Raw genomic sequence first — 26,579 nt, forward strand, 5'->3', positions numbered from 1 at the left:
TGGATCTACAAGCCAACAAAGTTCACTTTTTTTTTTCCACAGGAAAAAGCGGTAGCCTTTTATTTTAAAAAATGAAAAGTTACACAAGCAGATGCATTGAAGCATTTCCATAAGTTGCCCATTGGGCTCGAGTGCTTTCGCACCCCATGCAACGTTGCAAAACTAACGTGCATTTAGAAATAAAAGAAAGAAAAAGAAAGAAGAAAGGAGAAAAAGGCAGAAAAACTGGTTTCCAGTAGTGAGTAGAGGACTCACACCTCATGTTTTTCTCCCCTTTTTCTTTTCGACCTTGCGCCACTCTCCTTGAGTGGGCTCGATCGAAGCTATGACTAACTGTGTTTCTGCTTTCTGTGAGGTTGTTTCCTTGTCTGAGTCTGAAGTATCTGAGTGGTGATGCCGTTTGATCCCTCCCATACTCAGATCCTCGCTTGCCTTCTCTGCCTGATTTGAATGGAACTGTGAAGCCTTGTTGTCTGATGTGGTTTCCTTCTGAGTCTCCTTTTCTTGGGAAATCTCAGCATTCTCTGCGGGGGTATCTTCCTCTTCTGCTTCTGATTCTTCGTCCTCTGAGTCAGGAGGGGGAAATTGCCATCCTTTCCTCTGCTTCCCTTTCTGCTTCTTTTTACTGTTTGCTTTCTTGGCTTCTGGACATGTACTTTGCAAGTGTCCTGTCAGCCTACAGAGCCTACATCTGAAAGCAGTGTTTTCGTAGTCTAGTCCTTGCAGCCAATTTTGTTGTTTGTAGATCAGCCTTATATTGTCCGGCAGTCCTTTACTTAGATCTACTTCCACACAAATGCGTGCAAAAGTGTAGACCCTTTCATCAATCCTTTCCAGATCTGTTTTGATATATTTCCCTATGTTGTTCCCAATTCCTTCCAAAACTCGTTCACTCCAAAAGTGAAGGGGAAGGTTATATAGGCGGACCCAGACCGACACTTTGGAGACAGTCATTTTGTTTGGATCAAAATCTAGAAACCATGGGGTCATAAACAGACCCGATGTTCCCCAAAACCAAGGCCCAGCACTGATGATTGTATCTCTGACTTCTGTGGATGCAAATCTAACTATAAAAAACCCCTTGGAGCATAAATGTATATCACATTCCATGGTCCAATTGGTGAAGATCCAATGAAATAGATCCATTGGCTTTGGCCAAAAACTGTTAAAACGGCAAATTAGGGCCTGTGTTTCATAGGACTTAACGAAATCATCAAGCCCTGTAGAATCAAAGTTAAGGGTTGGGGTTTGCCCTAGCTGATCTACTATGTATGGCCTAGGTGTATATCCACCTTCATCTGGAGAGGACCCTGGATCTTTGTTACCCTGTAAAATGTTTTTGTAGGAGGAGCCTCCCTTGGGTTGATGCTGAGATGCTGCGTTTTTCCCCTTGTCTCCTCCTGAGGAGCTTGGCTGTCCCTGAGGCAGAGCCCCTCCTCTCAACCTAAGGTTTAAAACAATGGTTGTTTATGGACTAATATCATAGTTTTTCAGGGTTCTGCTATCATGGAGGGACCACCTACCACTGACCAAATGTTGGATTTGAACAGAGTATCCCGTCAATGCCCATATTTGCTGTTTCAACTGCATGATGGTGCTTTCTGCATGTACCCACACTAAACTGGTTTTCCCCACAGGGGTTTTAATAAAAATCTGAAAACGAGTTGTTGTTACCTGTAGCCTGGGTTTTGACTGAGTTCCTGATCCGCCTAATCCGGTGTCGCGGCTAATTTCCGTGTGCTCTGGCTGTAAGCGATCTTCCGGATCTGACCTCATATAGGGTCGTTCTTCCATTTGCAGGTCTAGATCTACAAACCCGATGCTCAATCTATGTTCATTGCCACAGATCTGTGGGTATATCGCCCGATCGAGGCTCAATGAAGGATGTTTGAGCCTATGGGTGTCAAGAAACACAACAATATAATACAGATCTGCAAAAAACAAGATTATTCCTTCATACCTGTGGCAGGATCGGCTGTTTTCCGTCCTGAGGGCTCCGTGTTTGCTACAGACTGCGATTTCATAGAGCGTGATCTCGGTCATGGAAAATTTTAGGGGCTAATGTTCGCCCAGTGGGCTAATTTTCCATGATTTTTCCACAAAAAAGATTCGCCAATTTCCAGTTTTATAAAAGACGATTCGCCCAAATTTTAGAATATAAAATTATTTTACCTTAAAAATCGCCAACATTATATAGAGACTATATTTAAAATAATTATAAATTTGAATAATTTTACAAATATATCAATAAACATTTATAATTTTCATATTAGGGATTAGTGAGATTCGCCAATGTTTTAAACTTCAAGAAAATTTTCCATCCTTAAAATTTTCCTTGATCTCGGTGCCTTTGACAGAGGTCTTCTGCGCCTCATGCAACACTGTGTTCAACAGATCTGGCAGATCTGATTTTGTATCAATGCTCTCCTTCACCGGATCTGAAGCCGATGCGATTGCAGACCCTTTTTGTTCATTTCTGGCTATAAAAGTGTTGACCCCAGTATCGTTATCCACGACACACTCTGCAATGCGGATTTGGCGAACCTGGGAGCCATTAGGTCGTGCTCTCTGCAGCACCAGATTCGAACTCACTACCTTCACGACCAGCGTATGCCCCGTGGTCCCGGGTTGTAGCTCGTTCACCTTCACGAGCACGGGCTTCTTCAGACTCGCCTTCGCCATAGCCATCATCATCCTCAGCCAACAAAGTTCACTTGCAAAAAGGAAAGTTATGTTTTTTTTGCTTAAAAGACTATTAAACAATCATGAAAAGAAAAACTACAATTTTGTGTTTGTCCTTGCAGAACTTACAGTCAAGATTCTTAAGAGAAAGAACTGAGGAATGCCTAAGAGAGAGATCACCAGGGCCATGAATGAGGCACAATGAGGTCACTAAGTTGCTCAGAGGACGAGCAACACTTTCAGCAGGGGGAATGATGAGCCTCTAAATTAGACATAAATTAAGGCCCATCTGACCATCCTTCAGCACATTAAACCTCTCTTTTTGCATTAGATAATGTATTTTTAACTTTTATATGTTCATTAGGAAGGTTTATGGATAATTGCATATTTGTGCCTAATATTATTTCTTTTTGTGAAATATTGTGAGAATATTGGGCAAATTATGAAGATTTGGAGGAGGAGATAATTTAAGGACTTGCTCCCTACTACAGGAGGATCAATATTAAATAATAAATCAACAAGATATTCTGGAATTATGGCACAGATTGTGAAGCTCCAATGATTGAGAAAATCTAGGAATGTCTCCCTGCCATTTAATGCAGATTCCTAGTATTGGGAACCAGATCCACTAATCAAGGGATTTTGATGGGGAAACTTCTTCCTTTCATAGGGAATGATTCCTAATCATTTTGTATAGATACCAAATCGAATTTGCCTCTAGGGGTTGGATTTTTATTAGTCTTCTTATGGAGAGAACTCGTATTTTGCAGCTCCACTTTCATTTCTTGCAGGGATGTAATTGTATTGATGGAAATAATGAAGATTGTTGCCATGTTCAGCTTCTAAATCTTGGTCTCCTCCATAGGACTCTAAGTTTCCTTGGGCTTGGCCATCCCAAGAGCCTCAGAGCCCTTTTGTATCATTTGTTTTTCTTCCTTTCACTTCTTATTCACATGCATATTTTGTTCTTATTTTTTTCTATTTATGCATTTAGTATTGATGATTTCTTGCTGTAGGATTGGGTTAGATAGTTGAAGTCATTTTGCAGGATCACAAGCATCATTTCATCATTGGAACAACTTTGGAAGATCATAGTAATCATTGAGTTACTTGGATTAGCTTGCTTATTCCCAAATCTAGATACTCACAAGCATCATTTCATCATTGGAACAACTTTGGAAGGTCATAGTAATCATTGAGTTACTTGGATTAGCTTGCTTATTCCCAAATCTAGATACTCGAAAGTCCTATGGTAAATAACAGTAAATTTATGCTATTTTTTAGAGCATGCTAACGAGCTTCAATCAAGTTGATTCCATTTGCATTAGATCACAAAAATATTCTAGTTAATAACAAAAATTATCGCATTTCATTTGCACTTGATTAAGTTAGGCATTTGATAGATTTACTAGCTCACTAGTTCATTTATAGATTTTAGAATAATAATTTTCTGTCATTTTTTAGCATGGTTTAACAGAGATAATTTTGAGTGAGACCACTTGGAATGGAGACCTAAGAAACCCTATTCAATAACAAAATTTGTCTCATCCAATTTGGATTTGATTTGGTTGGTCATTCGGTGAATTATAAGTCCCTATAACAAATGTGTTGTTTCTTGTAGTAGTACTACAGGAAACCCTGTAGCAGCCTTTCAACATGTATATACTTGCCCAGATTCGCTCAAGAAGATTGGTTATTATCCCTTAGGGTTGAATCAAGACCCCTAGGCTCTAAATCAATTATTAGGGAAGACTAAAGACTGCTTAGGATTTGCCTCTTTACCCATGCAAAACATTTCAGCGATTTGTGCTAATGGACAAATTTATGGATTGGATAATACAATGATGATTTTCTTGATTGCCACATCTAATAAACTCTGTTAATGGATCTAAACTCTTTGAAATGTAATGGTTGACATTTAGTTCATGATTTTCACTTTATGCAATTAGAAAAAGTTTCTTTCCTTGTACTTTCTTTCTTGCAATAGATTAAGGTTTCCATTTCGAGCATTTCATTTTCTGCAATTAGTTTAGGATTTGACTTCAGTACATGCACTCCATTACATCATGACATCAAAGGAATGACACATTGTATCTTGCACATATAGTGTCGATACCTCTTAAGTTTGTACGAACCCCGGGTCAATAATTAAAGTTGGTAGCCTTAGGAGTTGCAACATTCTTGTTGCAATACCGAGGCTCATCACGTTGCAACCACAAAGATCGAGGAGGAGGAGTTTGCCATGATTGCCCAGATACCTCCAAGGGAGAGGTGGGGTGATCTAGTACTGTAGATCGAAAGAACTATAGATGGGCAGGATCCTTGAGGAGTCCACCTCTTGGATCAATAGCTTGCGACAGGAGCCCATATCAGAAGTAACAGGATGGACCAGTGTCCGTTGGTGCACAGAAGTGCCGGAGTGACAATTGCAGTGGCTAGGAGTGTCAGAGACTGAGCAGTGCAGAGCAAAGATGGCAGCAGTGCAGTTGGCACAGTGCAAAGTCAGCAGCAATGCAGAGGCTTCAAAGGGTCACCGCAAAGGCTAGCAATAATCAAAACTCCAGCAACATATGCATCATGTTGAACACCTGTCCAGTGTTTTGGATGTTTTTCCGTTGCAGTTGTTGTAGTTGCAGCAACAGCAACTGGAGAAGGTTGTAGTATAGATGCAGTTGGCGGCAGTATGCAGAGTCAACAACAATACAGATGTAGCATTTGCGCAATAGTTGGTGGGCAGTGATGTTAGACATCAACAGCGCGGAGGGAGATGTTACAGAGTCAGGGTGATGCTTCAACAGGTTGCATTACTAGCGCACATTCATCGCTAAGAGGGAGTGTTGATTTCTAGTAGTATTGGATGTGCTCTAAGCCTCAAAATTTGCAGGGAGGCTAGGATGCATGTATTCCAAAATACCTAGAAATCGTTTTGGGAAATTCCACCCAGGGACAGTTTTATTAAAATAATTAATTATTTTTAATGGATGCCTAAGTCTAAACTTAGGAAATTAAAATAATTAAAGGGTATTAATTACACTGGGTGTGAAACTTCTAGAAGAAGACGAGGATCAAGTCAAAATGATCTAAGCCATTGATTAGAATCTAATATGGGTCGTTGATTACTCAACGAGAAGATTATAAGAAGGACTTCGATGAGCATTTGGAAGACACATCGGGTGAGAGATCATAGATCGATTTTCTCAAGAGAGCAATGCAGCAGTTGTCGGAAAAGGTGATCGAGGAGTTTTCTTGCAATGAGGGTCAGGGATAATTTTTCAGAGGATGTTTTCCTGATCTAGAAAGTGTAAGGAAAATAGGGCAGAGTGTAGTCCGAAGAGGCAGCGCAGAGCTACGTTGTGGCAGCACAGAGCTTTAGAGGGAGTCTGTATTTCTACTTGGGGAAAAGTCGGGATCTAGTGCCGGAGCCGGGGTGTGAGACCGAGAGGCCAGAGGGCCGAAGTTTCCAGCGAGCAAAGGATTGAGAGGAGGTGCAGCGTAGTCCCAGCCATAGTGACGCAGTAACAGTGTGGGTGTGACGCGATACTGCACAGAGTGTAATATTCCTAATTAGCCATGGCTAATTGGAATATTCGATTTTGCTCAATTTTGCCTTTTATAGTTATTTATAAATAAAAAGGTGAGGAAAAGGGGACATAACTCACTTTTTGAATACAGTCACTCCCTAGTAGCACAACGTTGTAACCTAAAAGGGGAGCCAAGGGGGGCCAAAGGACCACGTAGAGAAGGGGGCCCACGTAGACACTTGGAGGGACTGCGCAGATGGAGAGGAGCATGTGGCAAGAGAGAGGCTACGTTGGAGGAGGTGGGCCTTAGGGTTTTGAGAGAGGCCAATGCTATAAAGGAGAGAGGAGCCTCCTCATTTTGGCATTCGATTATGTTGCATTTGAGCTAGTCACTTTGACTTAGAGCACGCTGGTTGTTTAACCTGTCTGCAGCACTACTTAGTGCATCAAGTGTCTCCGTTCGGAGATCTCACCCTTAGCCCGGGGGGACTTCAAGTGCCTGCTCGGGCAAGGTAGTTTCATCAGTTTTTTGCATGAGGATCGATCTTTGGAGTTGAGGAACTGAGCATTTTGATGATTGCGCAGTCTTGAGAGAGGAGGACGCAGTCTCTTTTGGTAGGAGCTCCGCATTGGGTTTATGTGGAGGATTCGAGCTTGGAGATTGAGCAAGGGATCAGCCCTTGCATATTGGAGGATTTCAGCAGAGTCTCGAGGGAAGTTTTGGAGGATTCTCTTTAGTGGCAACGCAGAGCCTTGAGGGATAGCGTAGATCCTCAAGGGGGTGATTTTCGGGGGTCAGCTATTTTAGAAAAGCTTTCTGGGTTTTTCTGGGTTTATTGAGCAGAGGCTGATTCCAGAGTTTCAGCATCTTCTGAGGAGGGGAACAGCCCCAAACCCTTACTTGATTCCAGTAGTAGCAGCAGCACAACAGTTCTCCAGCAGCTTGGACGCAGTTCAGAGAGAGGCCATTTCCTTACCATTCTGAGTGTATTTCTTCACTTGCCTTGTGCAAGTCGAGGTGCTATCTTTCTGATCACCTCTTGTACTCTTTCCATTACTCAGTATAATAAAATGGCTTAGCATTTCTCTCTGCATTTCTTGAGTATCTGCTTATATTCCATGTATACATTATTGTATGTTGCACTACTATTATTTTTATCTCTTTGAGCTTCCCGGCTACTATACCACTTGTGTGTTTTTCTCCTATACTCTTAGACAGAGTTTGGAAAGGGCTAGGTAGCCTCTAGATCTCGTCCTCTTTTCAGAGGCGACATATCTGGTAAACGCCCTCCCAGTCCATCTCTGGTTGGAGTTTGCTTGTGTTTGAGGGATATCCCTGAAAAGGGATATTACAGTGGTATCAAAGCATAGATCTAGCTCAGCCTGTGGAGCTAGCAGTCTATGACACCGAGGGAGAAGCCCTACATCTGTTACAGAGGTAGGAAATACAGAGATATTGAGTGTAGGTTGGAGAACACCTACGGAGAGGGAGACTATGTTCGGGTGGTGGACACAGAACAGGAGGAGCCTATGGTGGATGCAGAGCAGGAGGATCCGATGGCAGATATGGATGGGAAGAGATTTCCGAACATGCTCCTGAAATCAGTGCAGGATCTGTCGAGGCAGATCGAGGTCATGGGGCAGAGATTCACAACGGTGGAGGCTAGATAGCGTGAGAACCCACAGGTTTTCCAGGTTGGTGAGGGATCGGGTACATCCCACCATTTGCCAGAGCAGGGTGCCACTCAGCGTGATACTACTCAGCAAATGGCCTCACATGCCCCTACAAGCTCTACCATGCCCACTTTCCTAGGAGCAGACACCAAGGCCGGAGCCCAACAGGAGGTAGAGCCTGGTCATATGGGCGATTATTTTGCAAAGTACCAGGCCTATGGGCAGGAGTTCAGGGATGCTCTCTCATTCAGAGGCTTTGTTCAGCTCCAGCGGGATAGTAGACCCCGCGACCATCACAGAGGATACCGGCATTATCATGATGGAGACACCCACCGCACAGCTAGTAGATTCCACTTGCCTACGTTTGATGGTTCATCAAACAGTTCGGCAAAGTCTTGGGTGGAGAAGTTGGTCATCTATTTCCAGCTTAACCAAATGTCGGAGACAGAGGCCATCAAGGTGGAGACATTACATTTGGATGGTGAGGCCCAGTTCTGGTGGTTCCATGGGATGGTTACACTCGGACACTCCACAATGACGACATATGCCGAGTTCACCAGGAGATTAATAGAGAGGTTTGATCGGAGGGATCCGAAACAACACTTTGTTGAGCTAATGAGGCTCAAACAGACCGGAAGCCCAGAACCCACAGGTTTTTCCAGGTTGGTGATGGTGCCAGATCTATCCGCGGCACGGAGGATCTACATGTTTGTTGAGGGGCTAGAAGAGCCACTTCGGGGCCTAGTCAGATCCACCAAACCAGCCACATTCCAGGATGCTATTAGCAGGACCCGGGACTTACAGGATGCCCTACCCAGGACCCGGACACCTTACCCCCAGAAACAGGCTTTCCAGCCTAAGGGGAAGGATGTGAGGATTCTGCCTCCAAAGGGGAATCCAGGACGAGCACAAATTGATGATGATGCCAGGAGGGAGCTGAAGAACAAGCAGTTTTGCTTTACCTGTCAGGAGTCGTGGGCACCGGGACATAGATGTGTTGCTGGCAAAGCACATTTTATTGAGGTCTTCTCCCAGAGCGACGGGGAACAGGATAAGGAGGATGATGTGGAGGCAGGAGATAGTCATGCCGCGCAGGATCCTTTGCCACCACCACCAGCAGCAAGTGGTGCAGCTTTTGCACCTACCGGAGGGGCCCTTGCAGCATTGCGAGGAGTTCCCAAGTATTTGACGCTGCGCATATGGGGGGCAGTACGTGGCCAGCGAGTATCAGTTTTGGTTGACAGTGGGGCAACCCACAACTTCATCGATGCACAAATGGTTGAGCGGAGAGGTATACAGACAGAGAGCTTCGATGGATTTTCAGTTTTGGCTCCAAGAGATCAGACCATCGTGTGTGCTCGTTATGTCCCAGAGTTATCAGTGACGATGGGCACCTACACACTGACTGACCACTTTTTCGTGGTCAATATTCCGGACACCAACATGATACTGGGTGTTCAATGGCTCATCACTCTAGGGAAGGTCACGACAGATTGGAAGGCCCTAGAGATGGAGTGGGATGATGAGAAGACGGGGAGGCATGAGAAGATACGGGGACAGGACACATATCTGCCTCAAACTGTTTTGGCTCATCGGATGGAGGCAGTCTTCTGGAAGGGAGACATAGAGTGGGCAGTGGAGCTCTGTGCATTAGAGGCAGGGACTACAGGGCAGACGATGCACCCAAAGATACAGTCCATCCTTGACTAGTATGCCACAGAGTTTGGGGAGATTCCGCCGGGACAGCCACCGGACCGGGGGTTTGAGCACACCATTGAGCTTGAGCAAGGCATATAGGCAATGATCACTACCCCCTACAGGCATCACAAGGCCTATCGGGATGAGATTGAGCGGGCCATTCAGGAGTTGCTGGCTCTTGGGCACATTCGACCGAGCACGAGTCCTTTTGCTTCTTCCGTGGTGCTGGTGAAAAAGAAGGACGGCACATTGAGGATGTGCATTGACTACAGGGCCCTGAACAAGAAGACCCTGAAGAACAGGTACCCCATACCCAGGATCGATGAGTTGATGGATGAGTTGAGAGGAGCACAGTTCTTCTCAAAGATTGATTTGAGATCTGGGTACCATCAGATTCGCGTGAGGGAGTAGGACATTTCCAAGACCGCCTTCAGGTGTCACTATGGGCACTTTGAGTTTTTGGTGATGCCCTTCGAGCTAACCAACGCCCCAGCTACATTCCAGTCCTGCATGAATCACATCTTCCGCAGTCACTTAAGGAAGTTTGTGTTGGTGTTCTTTGATGATATCCTCATTTACAGTAGGACTTGGGAGGAGCATCTCCAGCACATTGAGACAGTGTTGCGCATCTTGGAGGAGCAGCAGTTCTATGCCAAGCTCTCCAAGTGTGAGTTTGGGTTGACGGAGATGTTGTACTTGGGACACATCATAGGGGTGCACGGAGTGAGAGTCTGCGAGGAGAAGATCAGGGCCATCAGAGATTGGCCGAAGCCGAGGAACGTGGCAGAACTTCGGGGATTCATTGGCATTTGTACTTACTACCAGAAGTTCATCAAGAGTTTCTCACAACTTGCTGCACCCCTGACAGATCTGAAAGTTGGTCAGATACAGCGCAACGAGCCTTTGACAGGCTCAAGGAGGTTATGAGTAGTTGCCCAGTGCATGCATTGCCGGATTTTTTGTAGCCATTTGTTTTGGAGTGTGATGCGTCGGGAGAGGAGATCGGCACAGTGTTGATGCAGGGAGGTCACCCTATAGCCTTTGAGAGCCAGAAGCTCCTTCCGCACGAGAGGTTGTATTCTATATACGACAAGGAGACACTGGCCATTATGCATGCATTGGCCAAGTTCCAGCAGTATTTAGTGGGTAACAGGTTCAGGGTGAGCACTAATCACAACAGCCTCAGGTTCTTTTTGGAGCAGAAACAGCTACAGGAAAGGCAGCAGAAGTGGATCAGTAAGATCCAAGCGTATGACTTTGACATTGAGTATGTCAAAGGTAAGAATGACATTGAGTATGTCAAAGGTACGAACAACGTGGTAGCAGATGCCCTTTCATGTAGACCAGCCACGTTGTCTCTTATGAGCTTGGACACAGACTGGAGGACTCGACTCTTAGTAGAGTACTCCAAAGACAGATTTGCATGTGAGGTTCTGGATGGGCAGATGGCAAATGACAGGTACAGGGTGGTCGATGAGATCATCTACTACAAGGACCGGATCTTCTTGACTGAGGGATCTAAGCTCAAGAAGAAGATACTTCAGGCATCACATGATTCACCATTGACCGGCCATCAGGGGTTTACCAAAACCTACAAGGCCATTAGAGAGAGATTCTCATGGAAGGGCCTCAAGGAGGACGTACTCTAGCATATCTGGGAGTGCGATAGTTGCCAGAGGAGCAAGGGAGAGATGAGCCATCCAGCAGGATTATTGCAGCCTCTTCCCATTCCGGAGGGAAATGGGAGTGTATTTCGATGGACTTCATCACAGGGTTGCCCATGGTACAAGGCAAGGATTGTATCTTTGTCGTCGTTGATCGACTGACAAAGTACGCACATTTTTTCACCATATCCGCACACTACACAGCAGCACAGGTGGCCGAGTTGTTCTTCAGAGAGGTCTTCGGGCTACATGGTCTTCCTAAGACCATCATCAATGACAAGGACAGTCGTTTCATGGACGGGTTTTGGCACGAGCTTTTCCGGTTGGTGGGGATGGAGTTGACACCGAGTACCAGTTATCACCCACAGACGAACGGGCAAACAGAGATAGTTAACAAGTGGTTGGAGGGCTACTTGTGTAACTATGTCAGTGGGTAGCAGCGAGCATGGCTGAAGTGGCTGCATCTGGGGGAGTACTGCTACAACACTATACATCACATGTCCATTGGTATGTCACCAGTCTATGCTTTGTATGGATATCATCCTTTATCTTTTGCTGACGTGATGTTTGGTGCTAGCAAGGCTCCGAGAGCTAAGATTTGGATCCAAGAGAGTTAGGATATTCTCCGAGCTCTCAAGGATACTATGGCTACAGCGCAGAACTATCAGAAGCTGTATGCTGACAGGGGTCTGGTGGAGAGACAGTTTGAGGTAGGGGACTTGGTCTACCTACGATTACAGTGATACTGATAGTCGTCACTGAAGCAGAAGAGAGCTGAGAAGCTCAAGCCCTGCTTTTATGGGCCATACAGGGCGATACGCAGGATTGGACATGTTGCGTATGAGTTGGAGCTGCCCCAAGGCAACAAGATTCATAACGTTTTTCATGTATCATGCATGAAGAAGGCATTAGGGCAGCAAGTGACAGTGACAGATGAGCTACCACCCACGGACGATGAGGGGCATTTGGTGTTGCAGCCAGAGGCTATTATTGATACCAAGGAGAGGCAGCTACGAAGCAGGACGGTCCAGAAATTCTTGGTGAGGTGGAAGAATTTACTGGATGAGGATGCCACTTGGGAGAGTGAGAAAATTTTGCAGCATCCATCACTTCAGTTCTTGAGGACAAGCAACATTTTGCCGGGGGAGACTGTAATATTCCTAATTAGCCATGGCTAATTGGAATATTCAATTTTGCTCAATTTTGCCTTCTATAGTTATTTATAAATAAAAAGGTGAGGAAAAGGGGACATAATTCACTTTTTGAATAAAGTCACTCCCTAGTAGCACAACGTTGTAACTTAAAAGGGGAGCCAAGGGGGGGCCAAAGGACCACGTAGACACTTGGAGGGATTGCGCAGATGGAGAGGAGCACGTGGCAAGAGAGAGGCTACGTTGGGCCTTAGGGTTTTGAGAGAGGCCAACGCTATAAAGGAGAGAGGAGCCTCCTCATTTTGGCATTCAATTATGTTGCATTTGAGCTAGTCACTTTGACTTAGAGCACGCTGGCTGTTTAGCCTGTTTGCAGCACTGCTTAGTGCATCGAGTGTCTCCGTTCGGAGATCTCACCCTTAGCCCCGAGGGACTTCGAGTGCCTGCTCGGGCAAGGTAGTTTCATCAGTCTTTTGCAGGAGGATCGATCTTTGGAGATGAGAGGAACTGAGCATTTTGATGACTGCGCAGGCTTGAGAGAGGAGGACGCAGTCTCTTTTGGTAGGAGCTCCGGATTGGGTTTATGTGGAGGATTTGAGCTTGGAGATTGAGCAAGGGATCAGCCCTTGTGTATTAGAGGATTTTGGCAGAGTCTCGAGCAGAGTTTTGGAGGATTCTCTTTAGTGGCAGTGCAAAGCCTTGAGGGATAGCGTAGATCCTCAAGGGGGTGATTTTCGGGGTTCAGCTATTTTAGAAAATCTTTTTGGGCTTTTCTGGGTTTATTGAGCAGAGGCTGATTCCAGAGTTCCAGCATCTTCTGAGGAGGGGAACAGCCCCAAATCCTTACTTGATTCCAGTAGTAGCAGCAGCACAACAGTTCTCTGGCAGCTTGGACGCAGTTCAAAAAGAGGCCATTTCCTTACCATTCTGAGTGTATTTCTTCACTTGCCTTGTGCAAGTCGAGGTGCTATCTTTCTGATCACCTCTTGTACTCTTTCCATTACTCAGTATAATAAAATGGCTTAGCATTTCTCTCTGCATTTCTTGAGTATCTGCTTATATTCCATGTATACATTATTGTATGTTGCACTACTGTTATTTTTATCTCTTTGAGCTTCCCGGCTACTATACCACTTATGTGTTTTTCTCCTATACTCTTAGATAGAGTCTGGAAAGGGCCAGGTAGCCTCCAGATCGCATCCTCTTTTCAGAGGCGACATACCTGGTAAACGCCATCCCAGTCCATCTCTGGTTGGAGTTTGCTTGTGTTTGAGGGATATCCCTGAAAAGGGATATTACACAGAGACAACGCAGAGGCTCATCTCTAGCATAGATCAATGCCGAATTTCCCAGTGACAGGGTGAGATCATCTCACTATATTTTGTCCAGTTAGATCTCTATATAAGATTGCCAGATTGGGCATCCGAAGAATTGTACTTACAAATTACTGCATAATAATTCAAACCCTCAGCCGCTGCACCTATTTTCCCACATTGGGTTTTTCCGGGGACATTTGTCCAAAAACAATGGTGTCACTTGTGTGTGCTATTTCTTTCTTGCTCAGTGCTTGTTTCCGCATATTATTTAAGTTGTGAAGGTTGCATTTGTATTTATTTCGATGTTTACCGTATAATATTGTAAATAACTTGATTTAGTAGGAGAAATATATTCAGTTGCTATAGTAGTGATTCAAGGATTCCGAATTTTCACACATACAACAAAGAGCATATGCAAACCAGAAAGAGTTGCAAACCGGGAATAAAAAAATAAAACCGAAATATTAACTCTATAGAAATAAAATAAAATGGCGTATTCAAACTGTATACCTCTAGATCTAACAAAAAAGGTTGTATCTCAAGCAAACAAAAATCTTTTTGAGTGAAATGAAAAGTATTTCTAATTGAACGTAGTGGTCCGTACACAATGGAATAGTCCACTCAGCCCAGAACTGCATAGAAATAGAATATCTAAAAAATGCAACAACACAAACTCAAGATCTCAATCAACAACGAGGGAAACTTTTCAAATGGGCTCTAATAGCATGTTTGGGAAGATAAGGTATCCCACACAGAACAAACACATTAAGTAACTACTCACACAACCAAATCAAAGACTATAACACTAGTGTTTTTACATGGTTAAAACCCTCTAAGTGGGAAACGATCCACAACTGTAGCCAACTTGGCCATGTGAGGCAATTTTATTAATGCAAAAGAAACTTTGTACATAAGAGAGTTTCTCACAATCATTCATCAGCAAATGACCCTCCATGCTATTTAAATAGAGATCATGGACCAATTGAGTATTAAGGCATAGATCAATAGTCATTAGTATTGAAAATATCATGAGCTATCAAATCGCTCTATGTCTAGAACATATCATGACCATTGGATCATATAACTACAAATGCATGTTGATGCATACTAAAAAGACACTTTTACCTAAAAATACATTTGAAGAAGTTGACCTTAACTAACTCTTAAATTTCTAAATATCCTAACAAACGGAGATCGAATGTGTCTCCACATTCTCCCTTTACTATACTTGTCTCTTTACCTTTACTACGCTGGTTGGATTTAATTCTTGAAGAAAATAAGAAGACAGTGGCAAAACCATCTGCATTCATGATCCTCTACTAGGAGAGTTAGTAGTAGGTGGCCTTTCTGTAAATTTGTAAAGCAGCCAAGCTGCTATGTGTCTTCTGATGGGAAAAATACATAGCCAGTCCTTTAGATATAAGTGGAGGGCTAATCATTAATATCTAACCTAGAATATCGGTTTTGAATTGCAGGGTCAAATGTTGAAAATCTGACCTGGGAGATATGGTGGAAAAGATTGTAAAATATTTAAGATGGTAATAGAATTTCATATTTTTACTTAAAATGTTGATCATCTCAAAAATATCCACAACCCTATTAATTACCCAGTGTGTATCTCCATATCCTTATAATTGTTTTGACTCTTGAGTCTTCAATATTCCTTCCCATTCATTTTTTCAGCATAATTAATCATATGTTCCCTGTGATAGCATCAAAATGGTACATACTACAAACCATCTAATAATTTCATAAAATTAGTTTGAATTCAATTTCCATAAGCAAACTATATAGCATTTGTCTTCAATATTCCTTCTCATTCATTTTTTCAGCACAATTAATCATATGTTCCCTGTGATAGCATCAGAGTGGTACAAAACATCTAATAATTTCATAAAATTAGTTTGAATTCGATTTCCATAAGCAAACTATATAGCATTTATTTGTTGTTCAGAAATCTTGATAATGTCAAAATTCACCTATCTTGATTCTCCTGCATCTGGAAGATATAAAAGGGAGAGCTATAAATGAGAATTTAACTCTAGAGATTTCATACCCGGAAAAAAGTGAGTTACAGATTTAGGAAATCGAACAACTGCTTGATCTACCACATTCGCCTTTCCAAACTCTTTAATACATGTTGTTAGGTAAGCTTTGACCTTTTCAACAATTTGGTCATCCTTAAGTGGCAAAAACTGATTTGCATGATACTGTAAAATAAAGAAAATATATCAAAAAAGAAACCCACCATTATGCCAAACCACTATGATTGATGAAAAGTTAAAAGTGAGTCAGATATGGCATATTGTAAAAGCACCCTAGATTTCCAAGTCATCCAACACAGTTATTGCATATAAAGTTGAATGTATGGAAATGTCTACACTTACAAAATCGGCTTCTACAACTGTACCAGGTTCATCTTTATATTCATCATGGAGAGCATTCAAATCAAAGAAAGTCCAACCAGTTGAAGTGTCAAAACCAAAGCAAGCATTGCTTGGCTTTGGAATGTTTACCTGTTTTTTGTTGAAATCAAGGACAAGTTATTTTGAAGTTTCAAAGAAATCAAATTCATAATTCAGTCTACCAGGCAGCAATGTAAGTGTTCACTGTTCACCTTCCTGTCCAGCCAAAGCCTTACAGCAAGCACATCAATAGCTCCCAAGTTTAAGACATTCAAGAATTCCTCTCTTTGTTGCAGAACTGGACTACATAAATTCAGTAGTCCATCAGGTATATAAAAAACAGTGGATCCAAACTAAAGTAGTTTCCACTGCACATAAAATTCACTGGAAGCAGAAAAGTATTCCTTGCTTGAATGACAAATGAACCTATTTTTCAAAAACTACTTAGACAAATTCTATTGGATACCATTCTAGAATCTAAACTTGTATGCTTTAACATTTTACAATTATGCCCTTGCATATAAAATTATAATCTGAGCGGAAACTAGCAATGCAAATACTCACACATGAGAACACAAGAGTACACATGATTTGCTGTAATGTACACATACGATACATCCTTCTTTGTATTATTTACATATAGAAGTACAAAACTGTTGGAAAATGATCAGGATTGACCCAGTCTCCTAGAGTTACAATAAAATATATACATATTTAGATCGCAATCAAGTGGGACAAAACACCCTATGAATTATACACTAATGAGATAAGAGAAATAAAGTAACAATAATAATTCATAGTTTACCTAGCTCCACTAGGACCTTAGGGACTAGATCTCATCAAATAGACACAATTACTACAGTATGAAATTGTTCATCTGATTTTTACAAAAGCTGTATAATATGATATTATGACATTGTTCATCTGATTTTTACAAAAGCTGTATAATATGATATTATGACATTGTTCATCTGATTTTTAGAAAAGTTGTACGTGTCTGTCTATTCAGTGTTGACTATGCTAATGCTAACCTGGAGTTGTAGGAAATGTGTGAAAGAATAGCTATAAAGACATTTCCTCATCTCCTAAAAAGAAATGTGTGTACATTTTCAAAGTCACTGCACCTCAACCATCATTGCAAAAAAGAAAAAAAATTGCAGTGAAACACACCTATTGTAAACTATCCGTTGTAGTGCAGTGATGCCAACTGCAAATATGACAGCATCGGCTGTAAATAACTCATCTCCACAAGCTACTGCTGATATGGTTCCAGTATTCTCATCCAGCAGAAAATCAGTTACTCTTTTATTTGCAAGAAATTGACAACCTTGTGTTTTCATGAACTCAATCCAAGGTTTAAATATTTTCTCTCCAACAGTTCCACGACACCAGACCACATCAAAATCTTGCTGCCAAGCATATCAATATCAGAAAATTGTCAGCTAAAATAAAATGCAAAAAAAGGTATGTATTGCATGCATAAAATGACACTTAGAAAGCACTATTGTGCACCTGGTCAAGAAACATTTTAGGAAGTATGATATGTGTGAAGTTTGAACACAAAGGAGACACCGATAAATAAAATGTCAACAAAGAGACTGGAGTATGAAGTGATTTACTTAATTCATTTCTTCCACAACTTTTCCTTTGCATTAGTCCTATGTTCAACTAGAGAATGATTTTTTTTAAGCAGGGACAGTGAACCTGGTGAGCCAGGATGAAGTAATACAGCATTCCCAATGTGGCTGCTGCACTGCATTGCTCTCCTGGAGCAAACAATCCAACTAAAAGCATTGGATTGAAAGCATCCTGATAAACCCTTTCTGAACAGCCAAATTTGCTGAAGAGTTCCCGTGCTGTCACTGCCAAGAGGAACGATGTCATTCAAATCCCATTATGAAAATATAAGTAAAACCCAAATTTGAAATACTTGGGTTGTCTAAATCAACATCATTTTCTTTTCATAAGATAAAGTGAAATGAATAATATAGGCACAGCTTATTTAATTCCTGGCTTAGGTACTTACGTTTGTCATAATTTTTCCAAGCACTGTCAGTGTTGTCAAAATCAATTACTGAGATACAAAAGGATAGTTATATCAGTTGGATGATTGTAGGGTATGGCATGGTTGGATTAAAGCAAGTATTTTCTATATCAAATAAAAAGACAACAAATAATAATGTTGTGGAAAAGCCACAGTACACTTGAGCTGCACTAAAATTTATTACCTGCATACATCAGTGCAAGTGAAGTTAGACGGTCAGCTAAAGGTAGACGTTGGAACTGCATTTCATGAAGACAGTCAGGCACATCATTTGTCTCAAAGCATCCTGGTATGGAAAATCAAAAAAGGATACAAGAGTCACCTGCGTATAAATAAAGGTGCCCAGAGGACTTGGCAAGCGGGGAAGGTCCTGAAATATTGGGGATTCAACCTGCAATTCCCCAAACCTTAGTAAGACAAAATTTCTCAACAAATCTGATAGATGGCTTGCTATATTTTGCTGCAGCCTGATGACAAAAGGGTCATGAATCCAAAAAGAACATAGACAATAAGCAAGATATTTTACTAATTAATTTGACTACTTGAAGAAGCACTTGCAACATATGAGCTAAATTCACATCTTTAAGGTCCAAAGAGCAAACCTCTAGCCCATTTGGAGAATACTGGGCAGAACGAGTCCAATTTGTAAAGGGTCGAATGCCAAGCTCATCAATCAGAGCAAATATATTACGATATGGATACCAAAAGCCTGTAGAAAAAGCTTCCATAAGTAAATTTCACAGAGAACATTGAGTCTAAATGGTCAACATAGAATGCAATCCAATCAAAAATCTATTTTAACTCCAAGAAATCGAAGTAATCGTGGAACAATGCTGAAACCTTAAATTAGTGTTGAGGCTGACGCACTTAGTTCCATAGAATATCGGAAGGAATTAAAGTTCACCTTGATAAGAAAATTTGAAACTAAGAATGACTAGCCTAGGGCCTATTACAGCAAAATCTAGCAGGCCTTGGACAGGGAAACTCTACAAGGCATAAACTAGACCAAGAAGCCACAATGGAGTAGTGGCCCACTGTCACCACAACGAAAACCCACTGCTCTTTACGGACTTTTACCGATGGGAGGAGTCCCAATAGGAAAGAGGCCACTTATGATAGATGTTCGAAGGTTAATATGTAATGTCCCCATTATAATTAATTTTGTTAAGAAGAATTTCCGTTTTTGTAATTTTGGCAATTAGGGGGATATTTTGGCCCACAACTGAGGAGAATAGAGAAATCAAAGGAGAACTTGACTTTTGGGTAAAGAGAAGGCCCCACTTTAGAAAAAAAGGGGAAAATTTGTGGAGTTGGTGGAATGTGGGGGCCACCCCTCAAGGAATATGCACCCCTTAGAGGAAAAATCGATTTTGTGGAGGGAGGTCGAAATCTTTGGAGAAGGGACCCACAAGGAAAGGTAAGGCAGAAATTATAAATAGAAGGGTGAGGGCCACAATTGGGATATTTTTCTCATTAGATATATGAACCGGTGTTTGCTCAAGTTGTTTAGCTGGGTCAATAGAGTGTTGTTCAGCACACAAGATTTCTGAGCGGAGATCTCAACTCCTACTTCGGTGGACTTCAAGTGCCACCCTCGGGGAGTTTTGCTACATTCTTGGAGATGTTCTGGACGGATTTCATAGGGAAATTCCAGCTATTGAGGAGCAGCCTGGGCGCAGTGAGGGACTGCGCACTCTTGTGGGGAGTGAGCTTCATGACAACGTCAGCACCAGTGGCCAACCAGTTTATGGATAGACTCCTTGGGTTGTCTTGATACAATGGTTGTACATGGGATCACAGAATGATTAGCATACTCTAGCAAGAGTTGGTCGGAGGAGGTGGCATTGGTAGGCCACCAGACAATGCCTCGTATGGAGCCGAGGGTTCTCCCCAATTATGTGGGGCACAGTGGTCACGGAGGAGCAGCACAACGGTGGCATCGCCACTGGTACATATGGGGATTCACCCCTCGTGTCTCTTAGGGCATCGCCACTGGTACATATGGGGATTCACCCCTCGTGTCTCTTAGGGAGGATTTGAAGGTGAGGTCCACGCATCAGAGGGAATGGTGATGCGACAGTGGAGGTGGCGATACTGGTAGGGTGCGGACTGATGCGTACTATCTCAGCTTTAGATCATGGCATCCATCGGCATGTAGGGGCGTACAACATTGGGCAGTGGCTCACATGTGAGCACGAAGGTGCATGGTGGTGTGTCGCAGTGCATGGGGTCACACCATGGAGTAGGGGTAGTGACTCACACCACATTGGATTTGTTAGTGGGGCGACAGATGCATTGGTGCATATGGGACACCCGACAGTACAGGGTGATACAACAGTAGGCAGGATGATCCAGTGGTGTACAAGGATAAGTTGCGGCATACAGTGGCATGTCGAGGAGTGCAGTGATACTTGGTGGTATGCAGTGGCACATCATGCGGCACAGCAGGCTCTTGGAGCGTTGCCTCCAAGGAGACTTATGGGTAGGGGCATTAGGTGTACTATTGGATGCAACTCACCTAAGATTGATGAGGACATTGTGGAGCATTTAGTGATGCCATGTTTAGTGGAGACAAGTCTTCGAGGGGGTTATCAGTAGATCCCAGGGGAGAGAGGGTCGTCCATAGGATTACTCTTCAGTATCCCTGCAAACTGTCGATCATACCCTTGGGGACCTATCTAACCATCATCCTCCAATGTTGCTTAGATTCACAGAGCATTTGGTTTTTGCCCCTCGATGCTCTCCGTTCGGGCAACAGGACATGGGATGCCCACCCTAGGTAGTTGGATGAGACACTACGTGTCATGGGCAGGGAGGAGACTCTCCAGTTGAGATGTTTGGTGGGTGCACGAGTTGTCGGAAATAGGCTTTGGGATGGCGTGGTTTATTGTCGAGGTAGCATATGTTCCACTCTGGGGCTCACACTTAGGGAGGTGACCGAGAGGGAGCTGCATGGTGCTCTTTCCGCTGGACAGCTTGAAGCGTTAGGTGAGCGTGAGCTACGGGGAATGGTAGTCCTTGTTGGCAGGATGATGCCTAGGCTTCCAACAGTACTCAGGCACATCATCAGGAGCTGGGGTAGCAGATCTTGCTGTGTGATTTGGCAAGTGCAGAGCTGTTGGCCATTCGTGGCACAGGTTCTTGACGCTTGATGCCTACCTGTTGGATACATGCAGGAGTTAGAGACGAGGCACAGAGGGGTCCCAACAGCTAGCAACATATCACAGCAACAGGCAGTGAGGATTGGGATTTGTGGACCTCCAGTATGGTTATGGGATCCACGGATCCAATGGGGCGATGGGATACCCCACTTCTCAATGAGAAAGGTCACGATAACAGGCGATCTGATTCATTCACAGGCAGACACATGGGGGATCACCGAAGCCCTCACCATATGGCGACGCACATTGTTGCTCAGGACTGGGGCCAGCCACAGAGTGTTAGGCGCTAGCACTATTGAGTCGCTTTAGCAGGTTGGGCCTAGCCTCGATCATCACATATCTTATGGCCGAGAGTTATTGGGGAGGAGGCTCTGATACAAGCATGCTAGGCAGTCAGTGATGACCATAGTGTTGCGGGGTCCGCGGGGTAGTTTCTTTCTGCGATGAACGTGGGACCCTAGCGTCACAGTACTTAGCAGTTCAGCTATCCGTAGGGGTGAGTTGGTTTCTACAGGGGAGGGTCATCCAGATCTTCCATCGGGTTTCAGTGATTCGTTGATGGCATGGGGGACTTCCACAGTGTGGCAAGTCGATCAACCAGAGGACATCGAGGTAGGCTCATGCGAATAAGGACTCAACCCCACAGAGGTTGGATTGCAACTTCAAGAGTCTACTCGTGGAGTGCATGAGACAAACTATTCAGTAGAGTGGTTTCACGAGGAGACGACCAAGATTTTATACCACTGTGATACTCTACTTAGTGGCAGTCTGCAGAGGGCGTTTGGTGCCTATGCTGAGCTGGACAGTGAGTGGAGCACGGGATGCCTCACACTAACCAGGATGGCTTGGGACCCTGGTAGGACAGGGCAGAGATCAAAGATGGTTGGGTGGTACATTTGGGACCCCGGTATTGGGTACATTGATTGTTTGGGTCAGCTGATTGAGAGGGTGCTTGTTTCAGGCATTGCTTGAGGACAAGCAATTTTTGGTGGGGAGAACTGTAATGTCCCCAAATTAATTAATTTTGTTAAGAAGAATTTCCATTTTTGTAATTTTGGCAATTGGGGGGATATTTTGGCCCACAACTGAGGAGAATGGAGAAATCAAAGGAATATTTGACTTTTGGGTAAAGAGAAGGCCCCACTTTAGAAAAAAGGGGAAAAATTGTGGAGTTGGTGGAATGTGGGGGCCACCCCTCAAGGAATACGCACACCTTGGAGGAAAAATCGATTTTGTGGAGGGAGGTCGAAATATTTGGAGGAGGGACCCACAAGGAAAGGTAAGGCAGCAATTATAAATAGAAGGGTGAGGGCAGCAATTGGGATCTTTTGCTCATTTGATATCTGAACCATTGTTTGCTCAAGTTGTTTAGCTGGGTCAATAGAGTGTTGTTCAACACACGAGATTTTCGAGGGGAGATCTCAACTCCTACTTCAGTGGACTTCGAGTGCCACCCTAGGGGAGCTTTGCTACATTCTTGGAGTTGTTTCGGAGGGATTTCACAAGGAAATTTGAGCTATTGAGGAGCAGGTTGGGTGCAGTAAGGGACCACGCACTCTTGTGGGGAGTGAGCTTCATGACAACGTGGGTTCCGGGAATTTAGAGGCATATTCTCTTGGCACCTAGTAGCGATTTTGCAGTGGTTTGAAGGGTTGGCTGAGTAGATTACATACAGGCCAAAATTCTTCTTCCTGGGCCAGTGTAGAAGTGGTTTGGTTAGGCCTACACAATTATTAGAGGAGCACATTGGTTGTGGAGGCTTGAATTGGAGCTGGGGTTGAAGATTGTTAAATTTGGACAACTAGGTCCAAACTCCATGTTCTGATGCTCAGATTAAGAGGCTAATATTTTTGTTGGATTCCTCTTTCTGAGAGGTGTAAAATCCATATAAAAATAGTCTTAATCCGATGAGCAGAACTTATATTTTGAATTTATTATTCTTAATAAATTATATGTGCAAAGGTCAGCCAGTTTTGTAATGTGGCTCACATGCCCAACAGATGTGTCACACACCCTCATTGATGGATATATATATACAGGAAAAGTTGGAGAGAATTTGATCACAAAAACAACTCACATCTTCCTCTCTCATCCTAAAAAGTACGAGCTACCTGGAGGATGAATTTCAGCCACACGTGGGAAGGACGAAGAGGATTTTTTCTGCTGCTAGGGTTTCTGCTGCTAGGGTTTCGCAGAAGTTTGACCAGCGTTGACTTTGGTCAACGCTTGGTCCAAACAAGCTGAAAACTTGTGGGAGGTTCGATTTTTGAAGGCCATACTACCTGGCACAAAAATCGAGGTCAAAGGGTTGACCGTTTTGCTACTGCGTTGACTTTTCAGGACAGCGTTGACTTTTGTAGAACTGACTTGGGTTGACTCATCTACTGGTTGGAGGGTTGTTGTGACACATGCTGGGCTGGCTGACCAAAGGAGACTTTGCTGGTTGAAGCATCCTGTTGACCGCCGAAACAAACACATACATTTTTCTTGTTTCTGATTTGTCTTCTGTAAGATCTGCTTATATGTTCTATCTGCATTTTGCTTATCTACTTGTATGATTGCTGTGAGAAAAGTGAAATTGCTCTTAGCATAGAACATCTACAAAACTTTACATGGTATCAGAGCTGAGGTGAAGACAAACTCTATCTATAGCAATCATCATCGAAGGAAATGGATTCCTCTAAGCTTGAATTCAGGGAGAATGACAAGCTGACTGGAAGTGATGACTTCCATGCCTGGAAGATGTTATTAGATCTCAAATTAGAAGATCATGATCTCCTAGATCATGTGACAGGGAAGATTCAAGAACCTCCATCAAATGCCTCTGCTGCTGTTAAACACAAGTATAAGAAGGGAGAAATCAGAGCAAAACTGCTGATCAGGGAATCCATAAATAAGAGTCTGGTTGCCTACATATCTGAACTAGGCACATCCAAGGAGATGTATGACAAACTGATACTTATGTTCCGAGTAAACAATGTGAACCAAGTGCTATTCCTCAAGAACAAGTTGAAGAATATGAAGAAGGGCCGAGACGAGTCTATTCAAACTTTCTTTATGAAGTTGACCGAAACCAGGAACAATCTGCTAGCTATTGGGGAGACAATAGCTGATCGTGAGATGGTTCTCACCGTACTTGGAGGACTTCCATATGAATGGCAAGTATTCACAACTACCATTCTCAACAATAATACCATCCCTAACTTTGATGAGCTTCTGTCTAGATGTATGCAAGAAGAAACAAGGATGAAGGAATTTGATAATGAAAGAAATGCTGCCTATGTTGCTCATTCCCGAAAGAAGAACTCTGGTGGTTCCAAGGACAAAGGAAGGACTAAGACTCAAAAGAAGAAGGGTAAATGTTTCACTTGCCATAGGACTGGACACTATGCTAGAGAATGCCCCTTCCAGAAGAATTCTCCCGATAGTGACGACAACAACAACAACCGAAGGAATGGGAATCAAAGAAATGACAAATCCAAAGGAAAGAGGAAGGCTCACTTTGAAGGAAACCATCCACCTTCTAAAAGGACCAGAAATACCAGGTATGAGGAGTCTAATGTTGTTGATAAAAGAAATGAGTATATTCTAATATCTGCTCTCTCAGCTGCATCTCCGCCCGACACTATGGATGTCTGGCTAATCGATAGTGGTGCCTCAAGACACATCACCGGATTCAAGGAAGCACTTTCTGACATGGTTGAAAGGGATACTAATCTAGAAATTACCCTTGGGGATAATGCCACTTATCCTGTGAAAGGGACCGGGACTGTGACCCTCCACTTGTCTCAAGGACAAGTTCTCCATCTACAAGATGTACTCTATGTACCCAAATTGAATAAGAACCTTGTGTCTGTATCTGCCATGGAAGACAAAGGATTCAATGTAACTTTCTCTGATGGAAAGGTACTCATGTGGAAGAAGAGCTTCAAGGAAGCTATCTCAATTGGTTTTAGAGTTGGTACACTCTACCAGGTTGGAGGGAGTCCGTTGGGAGCTATGACTTGTGATACTATCCGTCAAACCGAACTATGGCACCGAAGATTTGGACACCTTCATTACAAGGCTCTTCCCGAAGCAAGGAAGGTGGTGACAGGGATGCCTGATTTTGGAAATAATCATAAAGGTGTATGTAAGGGCTGTGCTGAAGGAAAAACATACAAGGGGACCTTTCCCCTCAAGTGTCACAAAGACATCTGAGATATTGCAACTGGTCCATTCTGATCTTTCCGGTATGTTGCCTGTAACATCCCTGGGGGGATGTTCTTACTATATGACATTTACTGATGACTTCTCTCGCAAAACCTGGATATACTTCTTGAAGAAGAAGGATGAGGCTTTCATGTGGTTCCGTACCTTCAAAGCCTTGGTGGAAAATATGACCGGAAAGAAGATCAAGATTTTGAGGACTGACAATGGCACTGAATATGAGTCAAATGAGTTCAAAGACTTTTGCAGAGAAGCTGGCATTAAGAGGGAGACTACCACTGCATATACTCCTGAGCAGAATGGTGTTGCTGAACGCAAGAATAGGACTATTGTGGAAGCTGCCCGTGCCATGCTATGTGACCAGGGTCTTCCAAAGTTTCTGTGGGGAGAAGCTGCAAATACTGCTGTGTACATTCAAAACCGATGCCCTCATTCCGCTTTGGACTCCAAAACTCCCGAAGAGGTTTTCTCTGGTAAGAAACCTGATGTCTCACATTTTAGAATTTTTGGATGTCCTGTCTATTTTCATGTGCCGAAAGAAAAGAGAAGTAAGCTGGACGCTACTGGGAAGAAAGGAATGTTTAGACTTCTAAGGCATATAGAGTCTATGTACCTGGTCAAAGGGAAGTAGAGATAAGCCATGATGTCACTTTTGACGAAGATGCTTCCCTGAAGAAAGTAGTAGATCTTCCTAGATCTGAAGAAAACCATGAAGAAAGACCTGGAAATCTGGAAGAACCCAGGATGAGACTATGCCTGATGTTGAAGAGCCAATGGACCCTATTGATCCTTCCCCTTCTCTAGGAAAGAGGCCATCATGGCTCAGGGACACCCTCGAAGATGCTGAGGGTCATGCTGCCCCAAGGGGAACATTCCGAGAAAGCAAGAAGCCGTATAGATACCAAGGGTATCTAGCTGCCATGAGTACTATTATACAATCTGAACCTGGATCTTTTGAAGAAGCCATCAAGCATCAAGTCTGGAAGGATGCTATGCATGAAGAATATGAGGCTATTATGAAGAATGATGTCTGGGATGTGGTCCCGAGACCGAA

The 26,579-nt window shown here is 43.2% G+C and overlaps 1 protein-coding gene across 1 annotated transcript in view; it reads right to left on the reverse strand.

Annotated features, from left to right (window-relative positions):
* Positions 1 to 26,579, reverse strand: part of LOC149249474 (uncharacterized) — a 176,110-nt gene that overhangs the window by 77,424 nt on the left and 72,107 nt on the right. Inside the window, exons 3-11 of the mRNA XM_089458704.1 lie at positions 18,758 to 18,864; positions 18,478 to 18,546; positions 18,340 to 18,394; positions 18,138 to 18,185; positions 17,816 to 17,973; positions 17,282 to 17,520; positions 16,324 to 16,414; positions 16,094 to 16,222; positions 15,763 to 15,916 (exon numbers count right to left, since the gene is read on the reverse strand). Coding sequence (XP_089314830.1) covers positions 15,763 to 15,916; positions 16,094 to 16,222; positions 16,324 to 16,414; positions 17,282 to 17,520; positions 17,816 to 17,973; positions 18,138 to 18,185; positions 18,340 to 18,394; positions 18,478 to 18,546; positions 18,758 to 18,864 — 1,050 coding nt within the window. The remainder of the gene's footprint in view (positions 1 to 15,762; positions 15,917 to 16,093; positions 16,223 to 16,323; positions 16,415 to 17,281; positions 17,521 to 17,815; positions 17,974 to 18,137; positions 18,186 to 18,339; positions 18,395 to 18,477; positions 18,547 to 18,757; positions 18,865 to 26,579) is intronic.

Source organism: Pinus tabuliformis, chromosome 7 (genome assembly GCF_031772625.1).
Source record: "Pinus tabuliformis cultivar Carrire ecotype Pingquan chromosome 7, CPIR1, whole genome shotgun sequence".
Classification (NCBI taxonomy): Eukaryota; Viridiplantae; Streptophyta; class Pinopsida; order Pinales; family Pinaceae; genus Pinus; species Pinus tabuliformis.